This window comes from Canis lupus, chromosome 29 (genome assembly GCF_003254725.2).
Source record: "Canis lupus dingo isolate Sandy chromosome 29, ASM325472v2, whole genome shotgun sequence".
NCBI lineage: Eukaryota > Metazoa > Chordata > Mammalia > Carnivora > Canidae > Canis > Canis lupus.
The window spans coordinates 19,063,078-19,084,729 of record NC_064271.1 but is presented as its reverse complement, the minus strand read 5'-3'; the positions used below and the strand labels follow the sequence as shown (position 1 = coordinate 19,084,729).

Here is a 21,652-nt window from a genome sequence, read left to right as displayed (position 1 = left end):
CATTTCTGGTCACATCGTTTCTAAATTCTCTAATGAAACCGTTCATTTCCTCATCTGTGTCTCACAGACAGCTTCACCTACTGAATTTTTATCCCATTGTTTAAAGCTTTTGATGCCATCCAAGATCTTTTATTTATTATATTACTAATTTTAAAAGAAATTCCTGAAAAGTAGAGAACAAATAGTTTATGAAAGATGTTAGGTATGTGTGTCTCTGTGTCTCTGGATTATCCTGGTTACCTTTATTAATAGGCTTACAATTCATTTCTAGCTATATGTATATGATCTATTTTTGGCTCTGTTTGGGTGACACAAACAGAATTTGCTTTATTTCATTTTAGGAGGATCAAGGAGTTGTGAAATATAAGCAGGTTTTCTTTCCAATGAGTTTTAAATTTTGTGATGGAGATCTAAACAACATGAAACCTACAAAACTACATAATACCTGTTTAAATATAATAAGCCTTTTTATTTCAAAGAACCTATGAATATTACTAAACTTAGGACCAAATTTACCATTCTATAACCTCATACTAACATAGTCAATAAAAAATGTTCATCATGTAATGCTAGCAGGAATAATAGAACTCTTTATAAAATCTCAGTAATGGGTGCCTGGGTGTCTTGTTGGTTGAGCATCCAACTCTTGGTTTTGCCTCAGGTCATGATCTTAGGGTTGTGAGATGGATCCCCATATCAGGCTCAGTGCTACTGAGTGTGGGGCCTGCTTGAGGTTCTCTGTCTCCTTCTCCCTCTGTTCTACCCCATGTATATATGCTCGCTTGCTCTTAAAAAAAAGGAAGTGAAAATCTTGATAACAATGTTATTAATGTTAATTTATATGCATATTGAACAAAGACTAGAAAGTAATATACTAAAAGCATAATATGATGGATACTCTTGGGTATGTGAGTTTAATTTAATTTTTCAGTCCTTTTGTATTTTCCAAAATTTGTACAGTGAGTATGTATTACATTAATAATAAATAAAGATATTCAAAACCCAGTATAAGGGACGCATCATTTTATTAAAAATAGGTGAAGAAGATTAAGAGGTACAAACTTCCAGCTATAAATTGAGTCATGGAGATGAAAATTATAGCATAAGAAATATAGTCAATAATACTGTAATAATGTCATATGGTGACAGTGACAACACTTATCATGGTAAGTGTTGAATAATGTATATAATTGTCAAATCACTATGCTGTGCATCTGAAATTAATATAACATCTTATGTTAACTATCCTTCAATAATAATAGTTTTTTTAAAAAGATTTTGGAGGGCAGCCCGGGTGGCTCAGCGGTTTAGTGCTGCCTTCAGCCCAGGGCCTGATCCTGGAGACCCAGGATCGAGTCCCACGTCGGGCTCCCTGCATAGAGCCTGTTTCTCCCTCTGCCTGTGTGTCTACCTCTCTCTCATTAATAAATAATAAAATCTTTAAAAAAATAAAAAGTAAAAAATAAAAAGATTTTGGATTAAAGAGATAGTTTAGCACCTAGCTGGCTCAGTTGGTGGAGCATGTGACTCTTGATCTTGGGGTTGTGAGTTCTGGTTGCATGTTGAGGTAGAGTTTACTCAAAAAAAGAAAAAAAGAAAAGAAAAGAAAAAGAAAAGAAAAGAAAAGAAAGAAAAGAAAAGAAAAAAGAAAAGAAAAGAAAAGAAAAAAAAATATTTTGTGTAAGTTTTGTGTAAGTTTTAGGTTGTTATATGTAAGTTTCAAGTTATACCTGATGTGAATTTGTAAACTATAAAGCTAAAGGAAACTTTAACAATAAAAATAATGATTGGATATAGTAATTATAATTTCCATGAATATAGTCCTTTAGTAAAACCTATGCTATTATATATATTATGTCATATTATGATTCCTTGATTACACTTGCCGTCCTCATACAGGCAAGAAGGACATTAATAGCCATAGACTGTTAGATTTGGCCCATGGTCATACAAAATCATAGCCCTAAACCTAGATCCCAGTTTAGTTCTTTTTCCAGAAGTATCTGTAGGAGTAAATTAGAGAATGACTTATTTCTTTTTGAAAAGAAAAACATCACAAAGGCTGTTTGTGATCTTTGCCCTTGTGAGTATTACTTTAATTCATTAATACTTCTTTCATGCGTAGATAAAGAGAGCACACCAATATCTTCTTGCCTATTATGTTTGAGGACCAATGCTGGACACTGGATATACATTTACCCACCTAATCCTCTCAACAGCCATGTGATAGAGACAGTATGATCTTGATTTTACAAGTGTGAAATCTCTTTAGATTGGGTTACCACACTTGTGAATTGTCAATATGGAATTAAACCTGTTCTTCCTGACTTTAATGCTCAGTCACGGTGAAGGGTGAGTGCTGGAAAAACTGCATTAGATGAAGAAGAAGAATAAAGCAGGATGAAGCACCCAGAAGACTGGTGCTGGTGAAAGCAAAAATCCAGCCTGTTATGCAAAGCTTCCCCACAAGTTTAGGGGTTTAAGGGTGTACACTACGGACACAGAGATAACTAGGTTTGAATCCGTCTTTGATCCTCACTAGCTCTGTGAACTTCAACAGTATCTATCCTCTCATATCTTCAATTTCCTCATCTAAAAAATGAAGACACAGTCATAATAATTTTAATTCTCGTGAGGAAGAAATGAGGTAATTTATATAGAGATCTTGGTGCACAATTCCTAGAGTAAAAATAGGGCTCCGTAAATGTTAGTTTTAAATGATAACGTTGATTATGATGATAATAATAATAATTATAAACCTGAAGTTGCACAGTTATATATAGCCAGGGAAGCATTTTAATATGAAGCCAAAAATTTAAGCAGAATCAAAAAGAAACATTCTAATCGAAGTCTTCTTGAAGTTGAGATAAATTGATAGCTATTAAGATATTATGAGAAAGATATCAGTTTTTTCTAGTTGATTAGTACGTTTTACTAAAAAGGTATTTTCTACATGAATCATATTCTTTTAATGCATGTGACTTGTGCGTAAGATGCATAGATGCCCACTTGTCATGTTTCTTAATAGGGAGACATGTAAGGGGAGGCAGAAAGATGGTTAAGGGGGCTCCTCTTTGATTTATGGCAACCTGCAAAAGTATGTCAGATGGGGAAGTCTATTCTTTAGGTCTTGGGGTCGGGTGATTTGACATACTTAGGTGCCCACAAGCAAGAGAGAGAGACAGAGAGAGACATTTGACTGTGTCCTTGCTTACTCAGCTGTAATGGCTCCATGGTGGACGTTATTACTTATGTTAAACCATGATATGTTTTATGATTATATGTTGCTTTAAATAAACATTGATCCTGAAGCAATCGATTTAATAAGGATTGGGTGGAAAGCTTGCTCCTTTTCCCTTTTCTTGTTCATTTGGTCTCTCTGCGGCTGGTTTTCTTGAGGCCTCAATGATTGTGGGACACGTCATTTCATACCTTGCCTCTGAGCTAATAGGAACATCTTACTTGTGAAGCAAACTTGTCAGAAATGCTTTCGTTTATTGGAAGTGTGATGCACAGACCCTTTACACAATGTAAGTGTGGGATGCCCTGCAGCCCATGTGCATTTTGTACCCCCATGGTGGATTCACTTCACGCTAATGAGAGGTTGCTTAGTGTTATTCAAATTTCAACACTTATACACTTCTAATAACCCAGCCTGTTTTCTGAAAAGTGAGTGATTGTCAAACAAGACATTATTATTCTTTAAAATTTATTTCTTTTTTAAACTCAGCACAGTGTAAAGCATTGACCATGGGTATCTTTCCTTTTTTGTGCCACTGTGGCCTTCCCCTAATGACCCTTGTGAAAGCCCACTTCTTTTCACTGCTGTTTATATTTGTTGCCTGTTTTGATTTTCTTAGAGCTTTATTGTATCATCTCTTTGTTTCAGACACCATGTTCTCATGAGAAAAACAAACATACCCAACAGTAACCTGGAACTGTGCCTCTGTTTCTGGAACTCAGGAAAGCTTTTGCTTCCTGTCATCAGTGGGTTTTGAGCATCTGTTTATATTCTCTCTAGATTCCTTTCTCTTGAGTGGACATGCCCATAAAGGAGAGGTGTTTGGAATCTTGTGGTGGTCATAAATGAACATGAATCAGGCTCTTAATAAGAAATTCTTTGTAGCTTCTTAGTAGCAATAATAATAACTATATTGTATGGATTTGGAGCCTGTCATTTTTAGTGATTAAGCATGCAGACATATAAAACCTCTTTTGTTTGGTCATGGCTTCCAATGTTGCTCTTGAAGAACTAGTGAAGAGAATGGTAATGGACCCAGAACGCTTTTCATATGGTACCACTTAAAACAGCGCTAATTAGCATTATAGTGAATCTTTTGGCCTCCCTGAACCTCCATTTCATCATTTGTGGAATGTAGTAGTAGGTCTAGACTAGGTATTCTCACCCTAACCCTCAAGAACACTAAGACTTGGGTGATGAGGGTCATGTGGGGGTTTAAATTGTGCATGCATGCACAAATGTAGTCATAGGAGTTGTTGCAGATAGGGGTGGTGCGGGGTTGTTCTCTGTACTGTAGGATGTAGAAGCATCCCTGGCCCTACCCACTAGAGGCCAGTAGCACCCTCTTAGTTGTGACAAACAAAAATGTCCCCTATGGAACAAAATTGTCCCTATGGAGAATTACTGGTCTAGAATCACATTTTTTTTTAATTTTTAAAATTTTTATTTTTTAAAGATTTTAATTTATTTATTCATGAGAGACACAGAGTGAGAGAAAGGCAGAGACATAAGCAGACAGAGAAGCAGGCTCCATGCAGGGAGCCTGACATGGGGCTCAATCCCGGATCTCCAGGATCACGCCCTGGGCTGAAGGCAGGTGCTTAACTGCTGAGCTACCTGGGTGTCCCAAGAATCACATTTTTAGAAGTATACAACAAAATGATATGAATCCAAGAGTTTGTTGGCACAATTATCAAAGTTCTATGACACTTCTGTACAGTGACATAAAGAACAGAGGTTATTTCACTTTTGCCTCCTTAGAAGCCTTTCTTTTTTTTTTTTTTAGAAGCCTTTCTTGATAAGGTTTAAATACTGCTATGAATTTGTTCCTTTGATTAAAATTTGAGAACTCAGTTATCAAAGTGTAAAAGAGGACACAGCAAAGAGACCTTTGAACAAATAATGCTTTATGTTTATAGATTAACACATAAAGTTAGAATGAGCTATGCTACTGGAGAGGTGAATACTCAACACAGACATTTAAAAGATAGGTTCTGGCACATAACAAACATTCCAAACTATTGTTGAATGGATGGATGATGAATAGATGGACAGTTGAATGATGGATCAGCTGTTACTAACTCCTGTGGCTTTAGGAGCAGTATTTCATCAGTGACAAAAATGGTGGTCACAGAAACCAAGGAAGGAAGAGGTCACTACAGGGCCTCTTTCATTTCTTCTGTGGCTTCTATGAGTCCCTCCCAGGTACCTGCCTGCCTCTGCCCTTCCACAATATTCTCTCCTCAGGTCTATATCCTTATTTCCTTTTTCTCCCTTTTATTTCTGTTGCCTGAATCGATTATATTAGAGTTTTCCATATTGTATCATTTCTTTGAATCAAACATTTACTTATTTAAGAGAGGGAGAGTATGGGGGAAGGAGCAGAGGAAGAAGGAGAGAGAGCTTTAAGCAGACTCCCCACTGAGCATGGAACCAGATGCTGAGCTCCATCTCACAACCCTGAGATCATGACCTGAGCTGAACCAAAAGTCAGACCCTTAACCGACTACGCCACCCATACATCAGGATCTTATGAGAAAACAAAATCCACCACTTTGTGAATCCGCATCTGGGCATTCTGAAGGAAGGACTGAGTTTTTCTTCTCTGGTTGTTTGAATCAAACTAATGATGTGATTTCTGATCTTTGAAAATCACTTCTGATTCATTTTCTAGGGTTGCATGTCTTTCTTTGATAATTTATTCCAGAACAATTCAAGTTTTTGCTCGAAGGAAACTGTGTTGACAACTGTGATGGGTGGATTTTGTTTGTGCCCTCCTAATGGTGTTATTGATCTGGAAAAGTATTTCCTCTCTTTTATAGTTAAAGAAATTGAGGCCTGGATTTGTTAAGACATAGAGCTTAATGTCTATAATAAGTATGGAGTTACATCGGGGTTGGAACTACTGAGCTCAGATCTGTAGCACCAAGATGGAAGGTAGGATTGAAGCAGTATAGATAATTTCATGTGAAAATATTGAATTTATAGTATCAGAAGATTGAAACATTTTTCTTTATGTTTTGTTTGAAAGTCGTGATTATTATCCAGGGTGGCTACTTTACACTCCCATAGCTTTGATTTATTGGGACTAGCTTCTCTAAAATGGACAAATTACTTAACGTCGAGAACTTTCTTTAGAGTTTTATTTTAGTAAATGTTGCTCATGACCTGCTTTTTTCTCTCTAGACCTTCTCTCACCATGCCTCACAGGAACCTGACAGGAAGCTGCAATGTTAATTGTGGTTGTAAAATACACGAGTATGAGCCAGTCTGTGGATCAGATGGAATTACATACTTTAACCCTTGTCTGGCTGGCTGTGTTAACAGTGGTAATCTTAGCACTGGGGTGAGTATATTTCACAAGTTCCTGTACTGTCGTTAATCCAACATCCTGTGACGAGGACGTGTTAGGACTCATATGCTATTGCGTGGCTTCAGTCCCTCTTTTCAAGAAACTTCAGATAACCTATGAAATACATCTTGGCAAAAACCCAGAGGAAGGAAAATTATGCAATGCTATCATTTTTCTCCAGGGATGATTGGAGCATGTAGATGCAGTGATTGGTTTCACATCAGCCCTCTCCCACTTTACGACGTTCTGTGCCAACTCAGTGAAATGTGATAAGGTTGAGTGCTAGGCCGCTCATTTCTTACTCTCCTAGGGCACTTGTGATGCATTTGAAGGTCAAAATGACCACATTTTGTGCCAGTGGAAGAGAATAGGAGAGTACCTTCCCTGATCAGAATCTGTGAAGATGGGCAATGGCCATTTTTTATAGACTATCAGTTCAAACTTTTCTTTCTTTTTTTTTTTAACTTTCAGAGTAAAGATATTTCTGTCAGTTTAAGAATAGGCTATTTTGAGAATTCCCTTCCCTGTGAATTATAAATAGGCTGTAATACTGTGGGAGGTTTTCATATTCTACTCAGTTCTTTACTGAGCCTGGTTTCATTCTTTGCATAAGAACAGATTGTGGGAGGCTGCTTTAATTAATAAGGTTAAGGTGCATTGGCTTGTATTGTGTGGGTGTTCAGGGATTAGACCGTTGACTGTATGTTTTGGGGTTACCATATTTGATTTCTGAGTTTTAAGCTATGGTGATAAATTGAGAAAGCCTGTTGCTGGATCCCCATTATATAATGGGTGAGCTCCAGCATGTGCCCAAGTTGAAAGAGATGAGATCTGTTCTTGGGGGCTAAGGACTTCCCTGCAAGTGAGTGAGTGAGTCCTTTAATGTACAGTCTTCGTTCTTGAAAAGAGACCAGCAGTCCCTGGAGCACAGATGGCCAAATGGCCCCCCATCCTCATATTTGTTGCTACTGCTTCTCTAAGTGGCTGAGAGGTCACAATGACAGTGAGTTCAGCTGATGTCTGGTCAGTAAAAATAACAGAAGAGGCAGAAAGATTGTTTTTATTTGAAATACATTTTTAGCTCCTTGAATTAGCTGGTTTTAAATGAAACAGCCAATGATATATTCACTGGTCCTGGCCCTGGAGTCATCACAGCTGCATCCTGAATTCTCTGCATTTATTTAACAAATATTACCTTAAGTCCTACACTGTGTCCAGGCTTATGCTAGGTGCTCCAATGGGCACAAATAAGCAGAAGGCTTGGTTTCTGTTTTTGAGGGGCTTCTCTAATCCGGGAACCCAAGAATTAAACAGTGATGGAAACACCACATAATTGTGACCAAAATGAGCATATGGAATGTGAACGCTATAGAACTGAGTGTTGAAAGCTTCTTATAAAAGTTTAGGTTTAGATGATTTGGCCAGCAGACTTTGTTTGATGCACACTTTGGATCCTTACTCTTAGCAATAAGGATATATTTTCAGTTAAATATTATGCATGTTTTAAAGTTTAAATTCAATTAGCCAACATATAGAACATCATCAGTTTCAGAGGTAGAGATCAGTGGTTCATCAGTTGCATATAACACCCAGTGCTCGTTGCATCACCTGCCCTCTTTAATGCCTATCACCCAGTTACTCATCCCCTCTACCTACCTCCCCTCCAGCAACCCTCAGTTTGTTTCCCAGAGTTAAGAGTCTCTCATGGTTTGTCTCCCTCTCTGACTTCTTCTCATTCAGCTTCCCTTTCCTTCCCCTATGATCCTCTGTGCTATTTCTTATATTCCACACATGAATGAAACCATGTAATTGTCTTTCTCTGATTGACTTATTCTGCTCAGCAAAATATTATGCATATTTAAGTACTAGAGTTATTTTAGAGCTTTTAACTTTGTCTTAATTTTCCTGTGCTTTAGGTTGGCTCACAACCAATCTTTGTCTTCCCTTAGATAAGGAATTACACAGAGTGCACCTGTGTCCAAAGCCGGCAAGTGATCACTCCCCCTACAGTGGGACAGCGCGGTCAGCTCCGCGTGGTTATTGTTAAAACGTATCTCAACGAGAATGGCTATGCTGTGTCTGGGAAGTGCAAACGGGCCTGCAATACCCTTATCCCATTCTTAATTTTTCTCTTCATCGTCACCTTCATCACAGCATGTGCCCAACCATCAGCCATCATAGTAACACTCAGGTGAGAACAGCACTCCACTTCTGGGTGGGTTACACACTCAGAATTGCCCAAGTACGCATTCCAAACTGAGACTGATATAGTAAAATGGAGAGAAAAGCCAGTTTGATTGTACAGGAAAGCGCTCAGACATTTGCTTGTTGAACTTAAGAGTTTTCCCACGTCAGGGAGGGAAAAGAAAAGAATATTGTAACTTTCATGCCCTTGAATTTTCTTTATTCAGATGGTTCTAGTCCTGTAGTTGAGTGAAACTTCTTTTGGATGCCTTTGGTTCCCAAAGTCTGCACCCTAAAGGGTTCAAGTTCGGAGCTGAAAGCTGTCACCATGTTAGCCACAAAAAGCCTGACTCCAGATGGGGCAGGAAGTCATTTAGTGAAGTTGCTAAATCTCCTGTACAGCAAAGAATGTTCTCTCCAACCCTGTAGGCAGGTAGTACTTCTAGGACCGGTGACAGTTCACGCTGGGCCTGGAGTTCAAGATGCTGATTTCATGAATTTTACTATCATATAAAATTTTGGAGTTGAACCAAGGAAAGGACAGACTGGGAGATATAATTTTTCAGTTGTTCATGCTGTGCTTTATTATATATACCTTTTGTGGTGTTTTGCTTACAGGAGAATCCAGATGTTACTTTAATGGAAGTCCTATTCAAAACATTTACAGGGGTACATTTAGATCAGAGTGTTGGCATTCACGGTAAAGGCTGCAGTGGGCAAAGGAAGAAGGCGGACAGTGTGGTGAAGGAAGAGCATGTCCACAGCAGCCTTAGGGGAGCCAGGGGAGGCAGGGTAATGAATAGTGAGGAGGAAAGGGAATTAGTTCTTATTCTTCCTGTACCCCCTCTTTGGCTCCTCAGCACCCCCCACGGCTGAGCACCTGGTGGGCACATCTGCTGGGATGTCATGCTTAGCAGGGTAGTTGGGCTCTGTTGCTTATGGTACATATTTTGACTTCTCTTCCATGGGATGCTGAGTTAGACGTTTCCCAGCCAATTCATTCCTCATCAGTATGATAACAGCATACTGTTATCAGTATGTTAACATCAGTATGTTAACAGCATACTCCCATGGGAAGGCCTATTGGTTGATTCACTCAATTCCTCTATCAACAGATTCTTATGCATTAGGCAAATTGCTAGGAAAAGATAAGGAAGGTGCAGAAAAGATGGCAGGTGTGCCAGTCCTTGGGAAGTTGACATGCTATACCTACAGCTCAATGTGTATGGGACGGAAAGGATAGGGTACTTCATCATTAAAAAAAAAATGAATCATTAATAATCTCATTCTTTAAACTTTAATTCTGCAAGAGATGTTAAATAACCCAGATCAGGGCTGCCCATGTTATAGTGCTCAAACATGGCAAATCACCAGCTGGCTTCTAACCCAAACCTTCAGAAAAGGAGCCCTTTCATCTTGACTAATTACAATTCAATAGATTCCGATCTTCCTGCCATGTGGGAATGACTTAGAGACTGTGTTTTAGGAAAAGAAGAAAAAACAAGGCGGTGTGGAGGGATTCACTCCTTTTCTAATGTTTGGTTTGTTTTTTATACTTTTTTCTGATTCTACTTCTTTCTTTAACTTTTTTCCTCTACACTTTTCCTTGAGAAATTATGGGAGTAACTTTCAGTCTACACACCTACTGTCTGAAAAGTGTAAGCAAATAGAAAAAAAGAATGCAGTAGTTAGGATAAAATACTATATATATTTTTTTCACAGAACTGATTTTTTGGAAGCTCAGAACTACTTCTGTACCTTCAACCACGAATCTTTGGCCCTCCACCAGAATTTCCCCAGAAACAGAGTGAATCAGAGTCACTTCTGAGAACTCATTCACCAATTTAACTATATCTACAGTCTCTTTGGGCTGTTGTTAATAAATTCTAGTAAATAAATATTTTGGCACGACAGCTCTTTGGTCCCCGGCTCCGTGCTAAGCAGGCTTGATGTAACATTCATTTCCTGAGGCCAGTGTTTTAAAACATTTCTCGGGGATCCCTGGGTGGCGCAGCGGTTTGGCGCCTGCCTTTGGCCCAGGGCGCGATCCTGGAGACCCGGGATCGAATCCCACATCAGGCTCCCGGTGCATGGAGCCTGCTTCTCCCTCTGCCTATGTCTCTGCCTCTCTCTCTCTCTCTGTGACTATCATAAATAAATAAAAATTAAAAAAAAATTAAAAAAAAAAAAAAAACATTTCTCTTTTTGCCTTCACTGTAGGTCAGTAGAAGATGAGGAGAGGCCTTTCGCGCTGGGAATGCAGTTTGTTTTATTGCGAACACTTGGTACGTTTCTGAATTTCCACACATGCCTTTTAGTTCCTCTTTATAGATGGTACATTCTCACTGTCCTTTAAAAATGGCAAGTCAATCATTTGTTACCATTAGTAGAGTAGTAGGTAGACTTTAAAGGTTAATGGCAAGGGCGCAACTTCTTTATTTTCTGATTTGCACTAGAAGCTACCCACTTCTGTCATTTGATGAAACAGAATACAACTGACTTTAGAACAGTTTCTTTTACACCATGAGCATAAACTTGGGCTAAATTCTTCCAGAGAGTTTTTGGTACAGTAAAAATTATTGAACCAAGAAATTGTAGTGGGCTATGATTCTGGCATTTTTGTTTGCTTATGCCTTTAAAACTTTTTTTTAAATTTATTTATTCATGAGAGACATGGAGAGAGAGAGAGAGAGAGGCAGAGACACAGGCAGAGGGAGAAGCAGGCTCCATGCAGGGAGCCCGACCTGGGACTCGATCCCAGGGCTCCAGGATCATGCCCTGAGCTGAGGATCACGCCCTGGGCTGAAGGCGGCGCTAAACCGCCGAGCCACCCGGGCTGCTCTTCTTATGCCTTTTTAACATGGAAGTGATGGAAATTGGCACTCATATTATTTGCAAAAATTTTAATTCCTTACTCCTTTACAACAATTTTGTGGGGCTGGGCAAAAAGTATACCTATCAAGTTTTCTGAGAAAAGAAATTAAAAATTCTGAAAAGAACAAAGAAAGATCCCCAAATTGATACATAGGGAGTCTCCTTTATTTAATAACAAGAGAAGCTCATTAGCACTGTCAGTATGTTGCGAGTTCATTAGGATGTGAAGAACGTTGTTCTGATTTTGACAAACACCACATTACTCTGTGGCGTTTTGGGACAATGCATGGAAAATACCATGTGAAGTAGCCCATTGCCTTGATCAGTTTTAATGTATTTTTTTAATTGACTGCCCCATCATCAAGTATATTTTTTCTTTTGCAAGTAAGAGTCTCATTTTCTTCAGCTTTGTTTCTCCCACTAATCAGTATCATTGTCCACAGGACAAAAAAAAGGGTTTTTTTTTTTTTGTTTTTTTTTTTACTTAAATTTTTAATTTACATTTTGGAGGATGAAACACTTTAAAATTATATCATCAGACCCTCTGAAACATTAATCTTCTTTGGAATTCTCAATTTGTTATTATGTTGTGGTTGATGGCTCAGCCCAGAGTAGGGACTTCCCAATGATCCTCAGAGGCTTCTAGTTGCATTGAATGGGTTGCTTGTTTTTTTGGTACTGATAAAACTTTGAAGGTCCCATTTTTCTTTTTTTTTTTAAAGAAAATATTTTCTTTATACAAAATATATATGTGTATATACACTTTTTATATACATATATATACACATATACTTTTATATGCATATACTTTTGTATATACATATATACAAAAATATATATACAGTGGTGTTGATTGAGGGATTATTTCTGATGTTGAAACATTGAAAACAGTGAAATGGTCAACACTATAGAGGATTGACTGAATTAATTATGCATCATCTGGATGATTGAATACCTTGCAGCCACTACAAATGAGACTTTAAAAGGAAAAAGTTAGGGGATCCCTGGGTAGCTCCGCAGTTTAGCACCTGCCTTTGGTCCAGGGCACGCTGGAGTCCTGGGATCGAGTCCCACGTCGGGCTCCCGGCATGGAGCCTGCTTCTCCCTCTTCTGTGTCTCTGCCTCTCTCTCTCTCTCCCCCCTGTGTCTATCATAAATAAATAAATAAATAAATAAATAAATAAATAAATAAATAAATAATCTTAATAAAAGGAAAGGAAAAAGATATATTGAGAAAAGGCTTACAAGATGACATTGAGTGAAAAAAAAACAGAAAACAAAGCTATATTCAGATCAGATTCGGGAATGGACAAACATACACATAAATGGTATTTATAGTCTAATTCTATGATTAAAGAAAAAAAAACATAGCCAGGGGTGCCTCATCTGCCCAGTTGGACTCTTGATCTTGGGGTTGTGGGTTCGGGCCCCATGTTGTGTATGGAGGTTATTTAAAAATAAATCTTGAAACAAAACATAAATCAATCAATCAAAAAATAGCCCTAACAATAAATATAAATAGTTAAGAAAGACACCCACCTATTAAAAACAGTTGACTCAAAGTGAGAAGTTTCTCGATGCTTTCATCGGTGTCCATCGAAAGATGAATGGATAAAGAAGATGTGGTATATATACACAATGGAATATTACTCAGCTATTAGAAATGACAAATACCCACCATTTGCTTTGACGTGGATGGAACTGTAGGGTATTATGCTGAGTGAAGTAAGTCAATTGGAGAAGGACAATCATTATATGGTTTCACTCATATGGGGAATATAAAAAATAGTGAAAGAAATTATAGGGGAAAGGAGAGAAAATGAGTGGGAAAAACCAGAGATGGTGACAAAACATGAGAGACTCCTAACTCTGGGAAATGAACAAGGGATAGTGGAAGGGGAGGTGGGCATGGGGGTGGGGTGACTGGGTGATGGGCACTGATGGGGGCACTTGACGGGATGAGCACTGGGTGTTATACTATATGTTGGCAAATCGAACTCCAATAAAGAAATATACATAAAAAATGAAGGTCCCATTTTTCAAAGCCAGCTGGTTAAAGGAAATTCTGATATGCTTTGATTTAGTTAAGAAGCTTCCTTATACTTCCTGTTGAAAACTAAAAAGTTGTTTTCAAGGAAGGAAATTTGTTTCACTAAAGGGTCGTGGCTCTGCCTATCTTTGATGCCATGGAGTTGGGGTGATTTCTTATGGAATTGGAGGTAAAGGTAAGTCAACAGAGGGATGTTGCAGTGTCAGGAATAAGTGGAAGGAGTACATTTCAGGTTAATTAATTCAAAGTTGACTTAAATTCTGTTGATTATGAAAAACTATAGTTGGGCCCACAAGCCAATTTCCATTTCCTAAAATTCCAAAGCAAATAGAGTTTTTTAGTAATGTTAAATTTTAATTGTAGCGAACATACCTCATTTTAAATGAATACAACATATTTAAAAATATATCACCTGGGCTCTTAGCCCACTATCTTCCCTTTCTTCCTCTCTTCTCTCTTTTCTTTCTCCTTTTCTCCCTCATTCCTTCCCATCACTTCCTTTTATAAACTCTTATTGAGGATCCACAGGCTGTCCTGATGGGTCCTTGGGATGGAAGGAATAAAAAGCATGGTCTCTGCCATCAAGGAACTATGGGTGACAAACCTGTAAACACTTTCAACGCTATGTGATAGTTGATACAATGGAGATTTGCAAAATGCAGTTGGAATATTAGTGGCACCTGAGTGAGTGAGGAATTTAAAGGAGGGTAGATAATTGCAAGGTGAACAATTTGGGGATGGGGAAACATTTCAGTAAAGGGAGTAACATACGGTGAAGGAAGTCTACTTGGGTAGACTTTCTTTCTTATGGGAGTAAAGAAATGTCTATCTCATAGCCCAAACAATGAAGCTACTACTTATCACAGATGTTTCACAAGCTTCAAAGATGAATTTTATGCCTTAATTATTTCTATGTGCCGAATGTCTTTATGCAGTTTGCCATTTGATGTGGTTTCTGACTTATGGGGGGCAGTTTTTTCCCCATATTCTTCCTGCACCCAAGGACTAGAACCCAACCCATCGGATCTAAGTGTACTGAATTTTAGTGGTTGATGAAGGGTGCCTCTTGAGTATTCCATGACAAAATCTGATTTTTTAAGTTTAAAAGGATTGCCTAATTGAATTTTTAGCAATAGACATTTTTATAATCTTAAAAATCAATAATGTATTCTGACTGGGTTGCAAATTAGAAGATTTAAAGTATTTATAACTTAGCATTTTTATAATAAATATATTATGATAAGATGTGACATATTTAAAACAGTCAAGTAACACAAGAAAACCACTGCCCTCAACTGGTTTTAGAGCCAATAAGCACCTTGCTAATTTGCAAATCTGTTTTCTCTTTTAAGAGAAGCTAAATATTTTTCTTTTCCTTTTTCTCTGCAACTCTAGCATACATTCCTACTCCAATTTACTTTGGAGCAGTTATTGACACCACCTGCATGCTCTGGCAACAGGAATGTGGAGTGCAAGGCTCTTGCTGGGAGTACAACGTGACATCATTTCGTTTTGTCTATTTTGGTTTGGCGGCTGGCCTCAAATTTGTTGGCTTTATTTTTATTTTTCTGGCCTGGTACTCCATTAAATACAAGGAGGATGAGCTGCAGAGGCAGAGGTGGAGAGAATTCCCTCTGAGCACTGTGAGCGAGATGGTGGGCCACACCGACAACGCCGATAAGTATGCCCGGACTAGATCTTGTCCAGCTTTCAGCAGCCAGGGGGATTTCCATGAAGAGACTGGTCTGCAGAAAGGGATCCAATACACAGCACAGACCTATCCGGGGCCCTTCCCCGAAGCAATAAGCTCCTCCCCAGACCCGGGGCTGGAAGAAAGCCCTACTGCCATGTAGCCTCCCTCTTGAAGCTTGAAAATGGAAGACTTTAGTTTTGTTGGTTGAGTTGAATATGGCAACTTAAGAAACACCCGTGCCTTCTTTTCTTTCTTTCTTTCTTTTTTTAACCTCTAAAGACAAAATCCTCAAACCAACAAAACTCAGTATACACAGCCACCATCGATTGAGGGCTGGATACCTCAACAAGACTGGGAGCCTTCACCCCCTCTCCCCCACTTCTCTCCAAGAAAGAGGAGTTGAGATATATTTGTTACCATTTCCACTATGTTAATTTAATGCTCATGCTCCAGTGTGGTATAAGGCTGAGAGGTGCCTGGTTAACAAAATCACAGGAAGTGTAATGGTGGTACATGTCATTAGCATACACTCCAAACAGAGGTGAGCTTGACCATGACTTTGCATTTACAAATCCAAGTTTTTAGATATGAACACCTACTGTGAGTTCTGCTACAAAGCACAAATGAATTTGCCTCAACTATGCAATTTTGATTGGGAAAAATGTAAGTGCAGCATGTTACTTTTTCTTTCAAGAGACTAAAGCAGATACGTTTTGAAAAGAGGACAAGAAACTTTCCCTGAAGTACTGTTAATAGCATTTTAAGCCATAGCAGAGTCATAAATCAGGTAGAATTTTTTAAATGCTTCAAAGGAATCATGGATAGTGTGATAAAAGGAACAGCTACTTTATTTCATAAGACACATTCTCTTTTAGTCTGTCAGCTCCATCATAAGGTAAGGAGTCTGCTGACTTGTAAATCTGATAGTTTGAAGATAAACTCCAGTATTCTTTTGCCAGGGGCTTTAAAACCAGTGTGCTAAATAATATGACTAGAACTTAATTTGAGATGCCTCATAAGGAGAGAAACTTGATGGCTTTCTCATCCAAAGAAAAAATGCTGCAGAAATTCTTTTAGCTCTATGGGCCCACACAAGGGTAGTTGAGAGTTGTAACCTTGACACTCAATAGCTGGAAAAAGAAATTCCACAGAGGTAAGATTGAGTCCCATCTGATCATTTTAAGTTATATGCCTGGAAACCCTAGCAGATCTGTATTGTTTTCTTTTTTACGTACAGAAAATTGCTGTGGCTGCCCCCCGAAGTTGAGTAATTAAATCAGGAAAGCTATACCTGTGATATAAAAATCACTTTGCATACAGGAGGAGGGAGGTCTGTGAGCTATGAGAGTATGATCCTAAGTCATGATTGAAAATTATTTAAAATCAACTTGTCTGTTGTACTGAATTCTACTTTATCGGAGTTAGAATGATTTTACATCTGTTAGCCTTCCCACAGCGATTCTGAAAGAGGATTTTTCTGTTCCTAAAGGCACTTTTGGTTCATGATCCATAATCCTTGTCAGTTCCTCCCAGCACATCACGTTGACTTAGGTACCACACAGAGTGCTTTCTACATGGTTCTTTCATTCTTTATTTTATTTTATTTTATTTTATTTTATTTTATTTTATTTTATTTTATTTTATTTTATTTATTTATTCATGAGACAGAGAGAGAGAGAGAGAGAGCCAGAGACACAGGCAGAGGGAGAAGCAGGCTCCATGCAGGGAGCCTGATGTGGGACTCGATCCTGGGCCCTAGGATCACGCTCTCCGAAGGCAGATGCTCAACCGCTGAGCCACCCAGGTGTCCCTCTACATGGTTCTTAAGGTAGATGCTTCCCAACAGCTCTGTGGCCTGATAGCAGGTTAACTCATGGGATCTGGCTGCTCAGAACAAGAATCTTGGCAACCCAGACTTAAGAGGGACCTTAGCTTCCAAATGCCAATATAATTGTGAATGGTTTCTGCCAAGGAACCTATGCTTGTGTAGGGGCTAATCTGGGAAATGATTTCCTTGGCTGACTTCCAGTCTTCAACGGGGGGAAGGGATTGACCGAACTGTCCCATGATTCAGGCTCTTTGCCCTTCCTCCTTGGAGGTACTGGTGGAGCTGTATGATTGCTTGTGGGTACCAGGTCGCCTTCCTCTCTACTGAAGAACGGTATTGTCAGATGGCCCTTTTGGGTACATGCAGTTTGTGGAGAGGGTTAGCACTGTTAGACTGAATGATGTCTGTAAAGGGCGGAGCCAGTGGTCTCAGGTGACAAGGGCTTCCCTTTGACCATTCTCATTTGTCTGAGTCATAAGTAAGCTGTTGCCTTTAATTATCTGGGTGTCTGTTCCGCCTGGCTCCGCGTGGTATATTTTGAAGGTCTTCAGAGAATATTGCTGATTAACTTAGTGTCTACTCTGGTGCCTTAGGGTCCCCTTTTACTCTCTATGGGAGATCTTTGATCCTTTAGACCCTTTAGAAAGTTTCCTTTTGTGTTGGAGCTAAAGGTATACAGGTTGGGGAGAGGTGATATTTTTTTAATTCTTTCCTCATTGCTAAGGAACTGCATTGAAAGAATTTGGATGGGATTAGCACTTTTTTTTTTTTTTTAAGCTAAGATTGTATGTTCCAACACTCTTAGAATCTCTCTCTTCTTGGTAGTATATTTTGAAAAGGAGCTGCTCTCAGAATTCCAAGGTAGGAAGTGACTGACTCTTTGGGTATAATTAGACAGTCCTTTGAACACTCATCCATCTAGTTCAGCAACCATTGACCAGTTCTCTATCAGGTACTATTTTAACCAATTACCCTCTGCTGCTCTATGAGATTCTTTAGGTTGACTGGCCAGAATTCCAAGAAATTGGCCTGAATTGTACACCACAATATTAATATTGTACTTCCTCAAGTATGTGATACTTATAAATAGCGGGTGTATCATTAATGTGTTGTTGGTTAATGTAGAATAAGTAGTATAAATCACAGAAGACTGAGGTTTTAGAATATGTACCAATTAAGAATTGTCCCCAAAATGCTTCAGGTCCTCTTAGCATCCTTGGAATATTACATAGTCAACTAAAGTAACTATTTGGCAAATGGCACCATTTAACTGTAGATATGAGGTTCTTCTATTTTTGTTACTTTATAGTCACAGCCCCTATTATAAGTTTAATTCCCACTTTCTATGAACTTAGGCTTCTAATCGTTTTGGAAAAAGGTCACCTTGTTTTTTTTTATCAGCTCTGTAGATTAATGTATTATTTGGCTTTAATATGCAAATATAATATCCACGAGTCTAGCCTATTAATTTAGAAACTCCCCAGGGAGAGGTGGGTGGTTGGAGCACATTTTTTGTTATCTTCATTAGTATGAGATCCTTATCCTTTGCAAGGAGATTTAATTCTTGAAAACATTCAGAAGTCATTCAGAACTGAGGTGAGGGGGGGAATAAAGAGGAGCAGAGAAGAAATAAATTAGCTCTTGTGGAGTGTTGATTCAGAATTTTGTCAAGTACTTAATATACATCATTTATTTTAATACTGTTAACCTGCAAGATAACTATTTTTATCGTTTTTTTTTTTTAAGAGATCATGAAAACAGGCTCACAGAGATAAAGAGATTTATTTAGGATTATGCAGAGTGGCCAAATCAGGGTTCAGGTTTCTATCTCCATCACTCGTTTCTTACTCTATATAAATGCCTATAATGGTTTAGGTTAACAAAGACAAGTGTGATTATAATTTAGTAAGGTATAGCATTTCATTTGTTGATGTGTTACTGTTCCTGAAGAGTAGAGAAGTTATTATTCCTTTGTGTAGAATAGAAAAAAATCTGCAGGAAGCATCAAAATTTAATGTTTAGATTTTCAAGGTAAATTTACATTTATTTAGCTAAGTGTTATATTCAAAATTATCATAACATACCTCAAGTATTTATTTATAGTTCATATTTAATATAGAACAAATCAATTTTGATGTTAGCATTGAGTCTCAGAACTTCTGAAATGAATCATGAGGAAATGTGGTTCAGATTTATTGAATCTGAGCTTTGGGGATTTTAAGTGTGTTCTTTCTTTTTCTTTTCTGCCTCTTTCAGAATGTTAACATTTCCATTAATTTTTAGTGACTATGGGTTTAAAGTTTCCTAATAAAAGTTTGAAATGAACATATACAAAGTGTTACATGTTAAATGAACATATACAAAATGTTACATGCTCCACACCAAACAACTGGCTGGATTGTTACCGTCAGTAGCTGGGAGCCTGCTCTTGGAAGTGCAGCCATCAGAGGAGGAGGAAGTAGTGGCAGTCTTGCATTTTCACCAACTACCAGGAAAATTCTTCCTCCGTCTGCAATTCCTGTTTGCATTCTTTGGTGGACTTGGGAGCCAGAAAGTTTCTTTTTGGGGACTGTTTTGCATCAACCAAAGAGCAGCTATGTAGTATTTGAAGCATGGACCTGAAGCATTTGTGGAAATTCTCCAGTGTGCCCAGGAGCAGTAGGAAAGCCCAAGTCCAGGGGGTAACCAATTATACTTTTAATGTGTGTGGACTTCAAACTTCTTAAATGGCACAGAAACATGAGTATAACCATCACTAAATAGGTGCATATGGAGTATTCTAGAGTATCTAGTAGCAGATAGATACCAAAACACTGTATGATCCCAGAATTGCCTAGACTACAGGTTTGCTAATTCTGTTCTACAGACCACTAGGTAGCCTCTACACATTATTTGTAGTTCCTCTTTCCTGATATGGAAGAGCATGCCATGGCTGGCAGGCGAAGGTTGTAGCCTGTGCACTTTATCTTTTTTGTTTTCTCTCTTTTCCTCATCTTCCTGGATGCTGCTGGCTGTGTCTGTTGCAGACTTCTTGCTTCATTGGAATCAGATCTGTGTATGTTTGAACAGGTTATTTTAAACACTTCATTTTTACTCGGCCCTAAGAAGGGTCAAATATGATGAAAACCCTCCTTGGGTATTTGCTTGTGCAACATAAAACAAAAAAATGCCTCGGTGCTAAAAGTATTTGATGATGCATGTCACCACAAAAATGCGCCACTGAATTTACAGTGTTTCACTGATAAAGGACTGCATGTGCTTTGCTTTTGGAGATCTAGAGAACTTCCCAGAAAACAAGCACTCATTACTCTTGTGACCAGTTAATCCATGAACTTTCCGCTGCAAAGATGAAGACCCTAAGGGGGCATACCTTTTCTATGGAAAGCTCAGCGTTTTTGATATTTCTTTTAGCAAGAATAATCAGATGCTAAAAATAATTTCAAGGGGGGGGGATATTTCACATAATCTTTTCTTATTTATTCTCCAAAAACCTGACACCCTTATAAGGTGTTTTTAATAATTGGGGTTTGGGAGGTGTTGTCTTTTTCTGGTATTCTATTACATATTAAAATCAGAGGAGAAAATATCCAAAACTAAAGTAATTGCAGGGACGTATTAAACCAAAGGGATGAACATAAGGTGTTTAAATTTTGTATCTAGAAATGAAAAATAAGAATAATTGATAAGACTTTATAGTGGGCATTTTTCTTGAAATACATACCTCTGCCCCAAACCCCAAATGTTAATTTAGAAGCATGAAATAGGCAGGTCAGCCTCTAACTCTTTAGTTAAAGGAGATGTAATACTGTGTCAAACTGGCATTAGGATCCTGGTGGAGTGTGTGTTCGGTGTGTGTGTTTTGTGTGAAAGTGTGTCGGTAATGAAAGGCCGTTTTGAGTTGTTGCATAAAGGAGTTTGATTTTGTGATTTTTACAATGAATATTTATTTGGAAAACTCTTAGGGTAATTTAAAAGATGTTTAATTTCCTTGTGTTTGATGAAATCTATCGCCAATGTACTAATAAACCTTGGTTTACAACATCTTGAATACTTGATCATTGAAAATTAAGAAAAAAAAAAGAATAAAGTGTGTTGGATTGAAATTAGTTTGTCTCTGAGATCTCTTCTGATGGATAGCAGAGTTTTCTAAGGCATCCAAAACTTTTGGGTGAGAGGCGGAGGGAGGCAAAGAGCTACGGAAATAACAGCATGACTCATGGACTAGAGCACAAAGTGGTTATTTTTAGAACCTTGCCTTGAGCACTCCATAGGTGTAAAGCAGGGCAATTGATTTCCATTTCTCACTCAGCCACCCCTCCTGCACAGCTAAACTAAAGGGTCACAGTGGCCCAAGATACAGGAGTAGTTACTGGGGCAGGGGAGGGCGGGTGGTGTGTGCACACATCTGTGCTGGATAAATGCTTAGTTTC

The 21,652-nt window shown here is 38.3% G+C and overlaps 1 protein-coding gene across 3 annotated transcripts in view; it reads left to right on the top strand.

The window, feature by feature from the left end:
* The window catches only part of SLCO5A1 (solute carrier organic anion transporter family member 5A1), a 140,904-nt gene extending 119,576 nt beyond the window's left edge, over positions 1-21,328 (top strand). For 2 of the 3 annotated variants that reach the window (XM_025477942.3, XM_025477941.3), the window contains 4 exons: positions 6,428-6,587; positions 8,543-8,784; positions 10,998-11,062; positions 15,097-21,328. In XM_025477942.3, the coding sequence (XP_025333727.1) occupies positions 6,428-6,587; positions 8,543-8,784; positions 10,998-11,062; positions 15,097-15,554 (925 nt within the window). In that variant the 3' untranslated portion in view covers positions 15,555-21,328. Of the gene's footprint in view, positions 1-6,427; positions 6,588-8,542; positions 8,785-10,997; positions 11,063-13,809; positions 13,877-15,096 lie in introns of all 3 variants that reach the window. The other variant, XM_025477944.3, reaches the window with a different exon arrangement.
* The last annotated feature ends 324 nt before the right edge of the window (positions 21,329-21,652 follow it).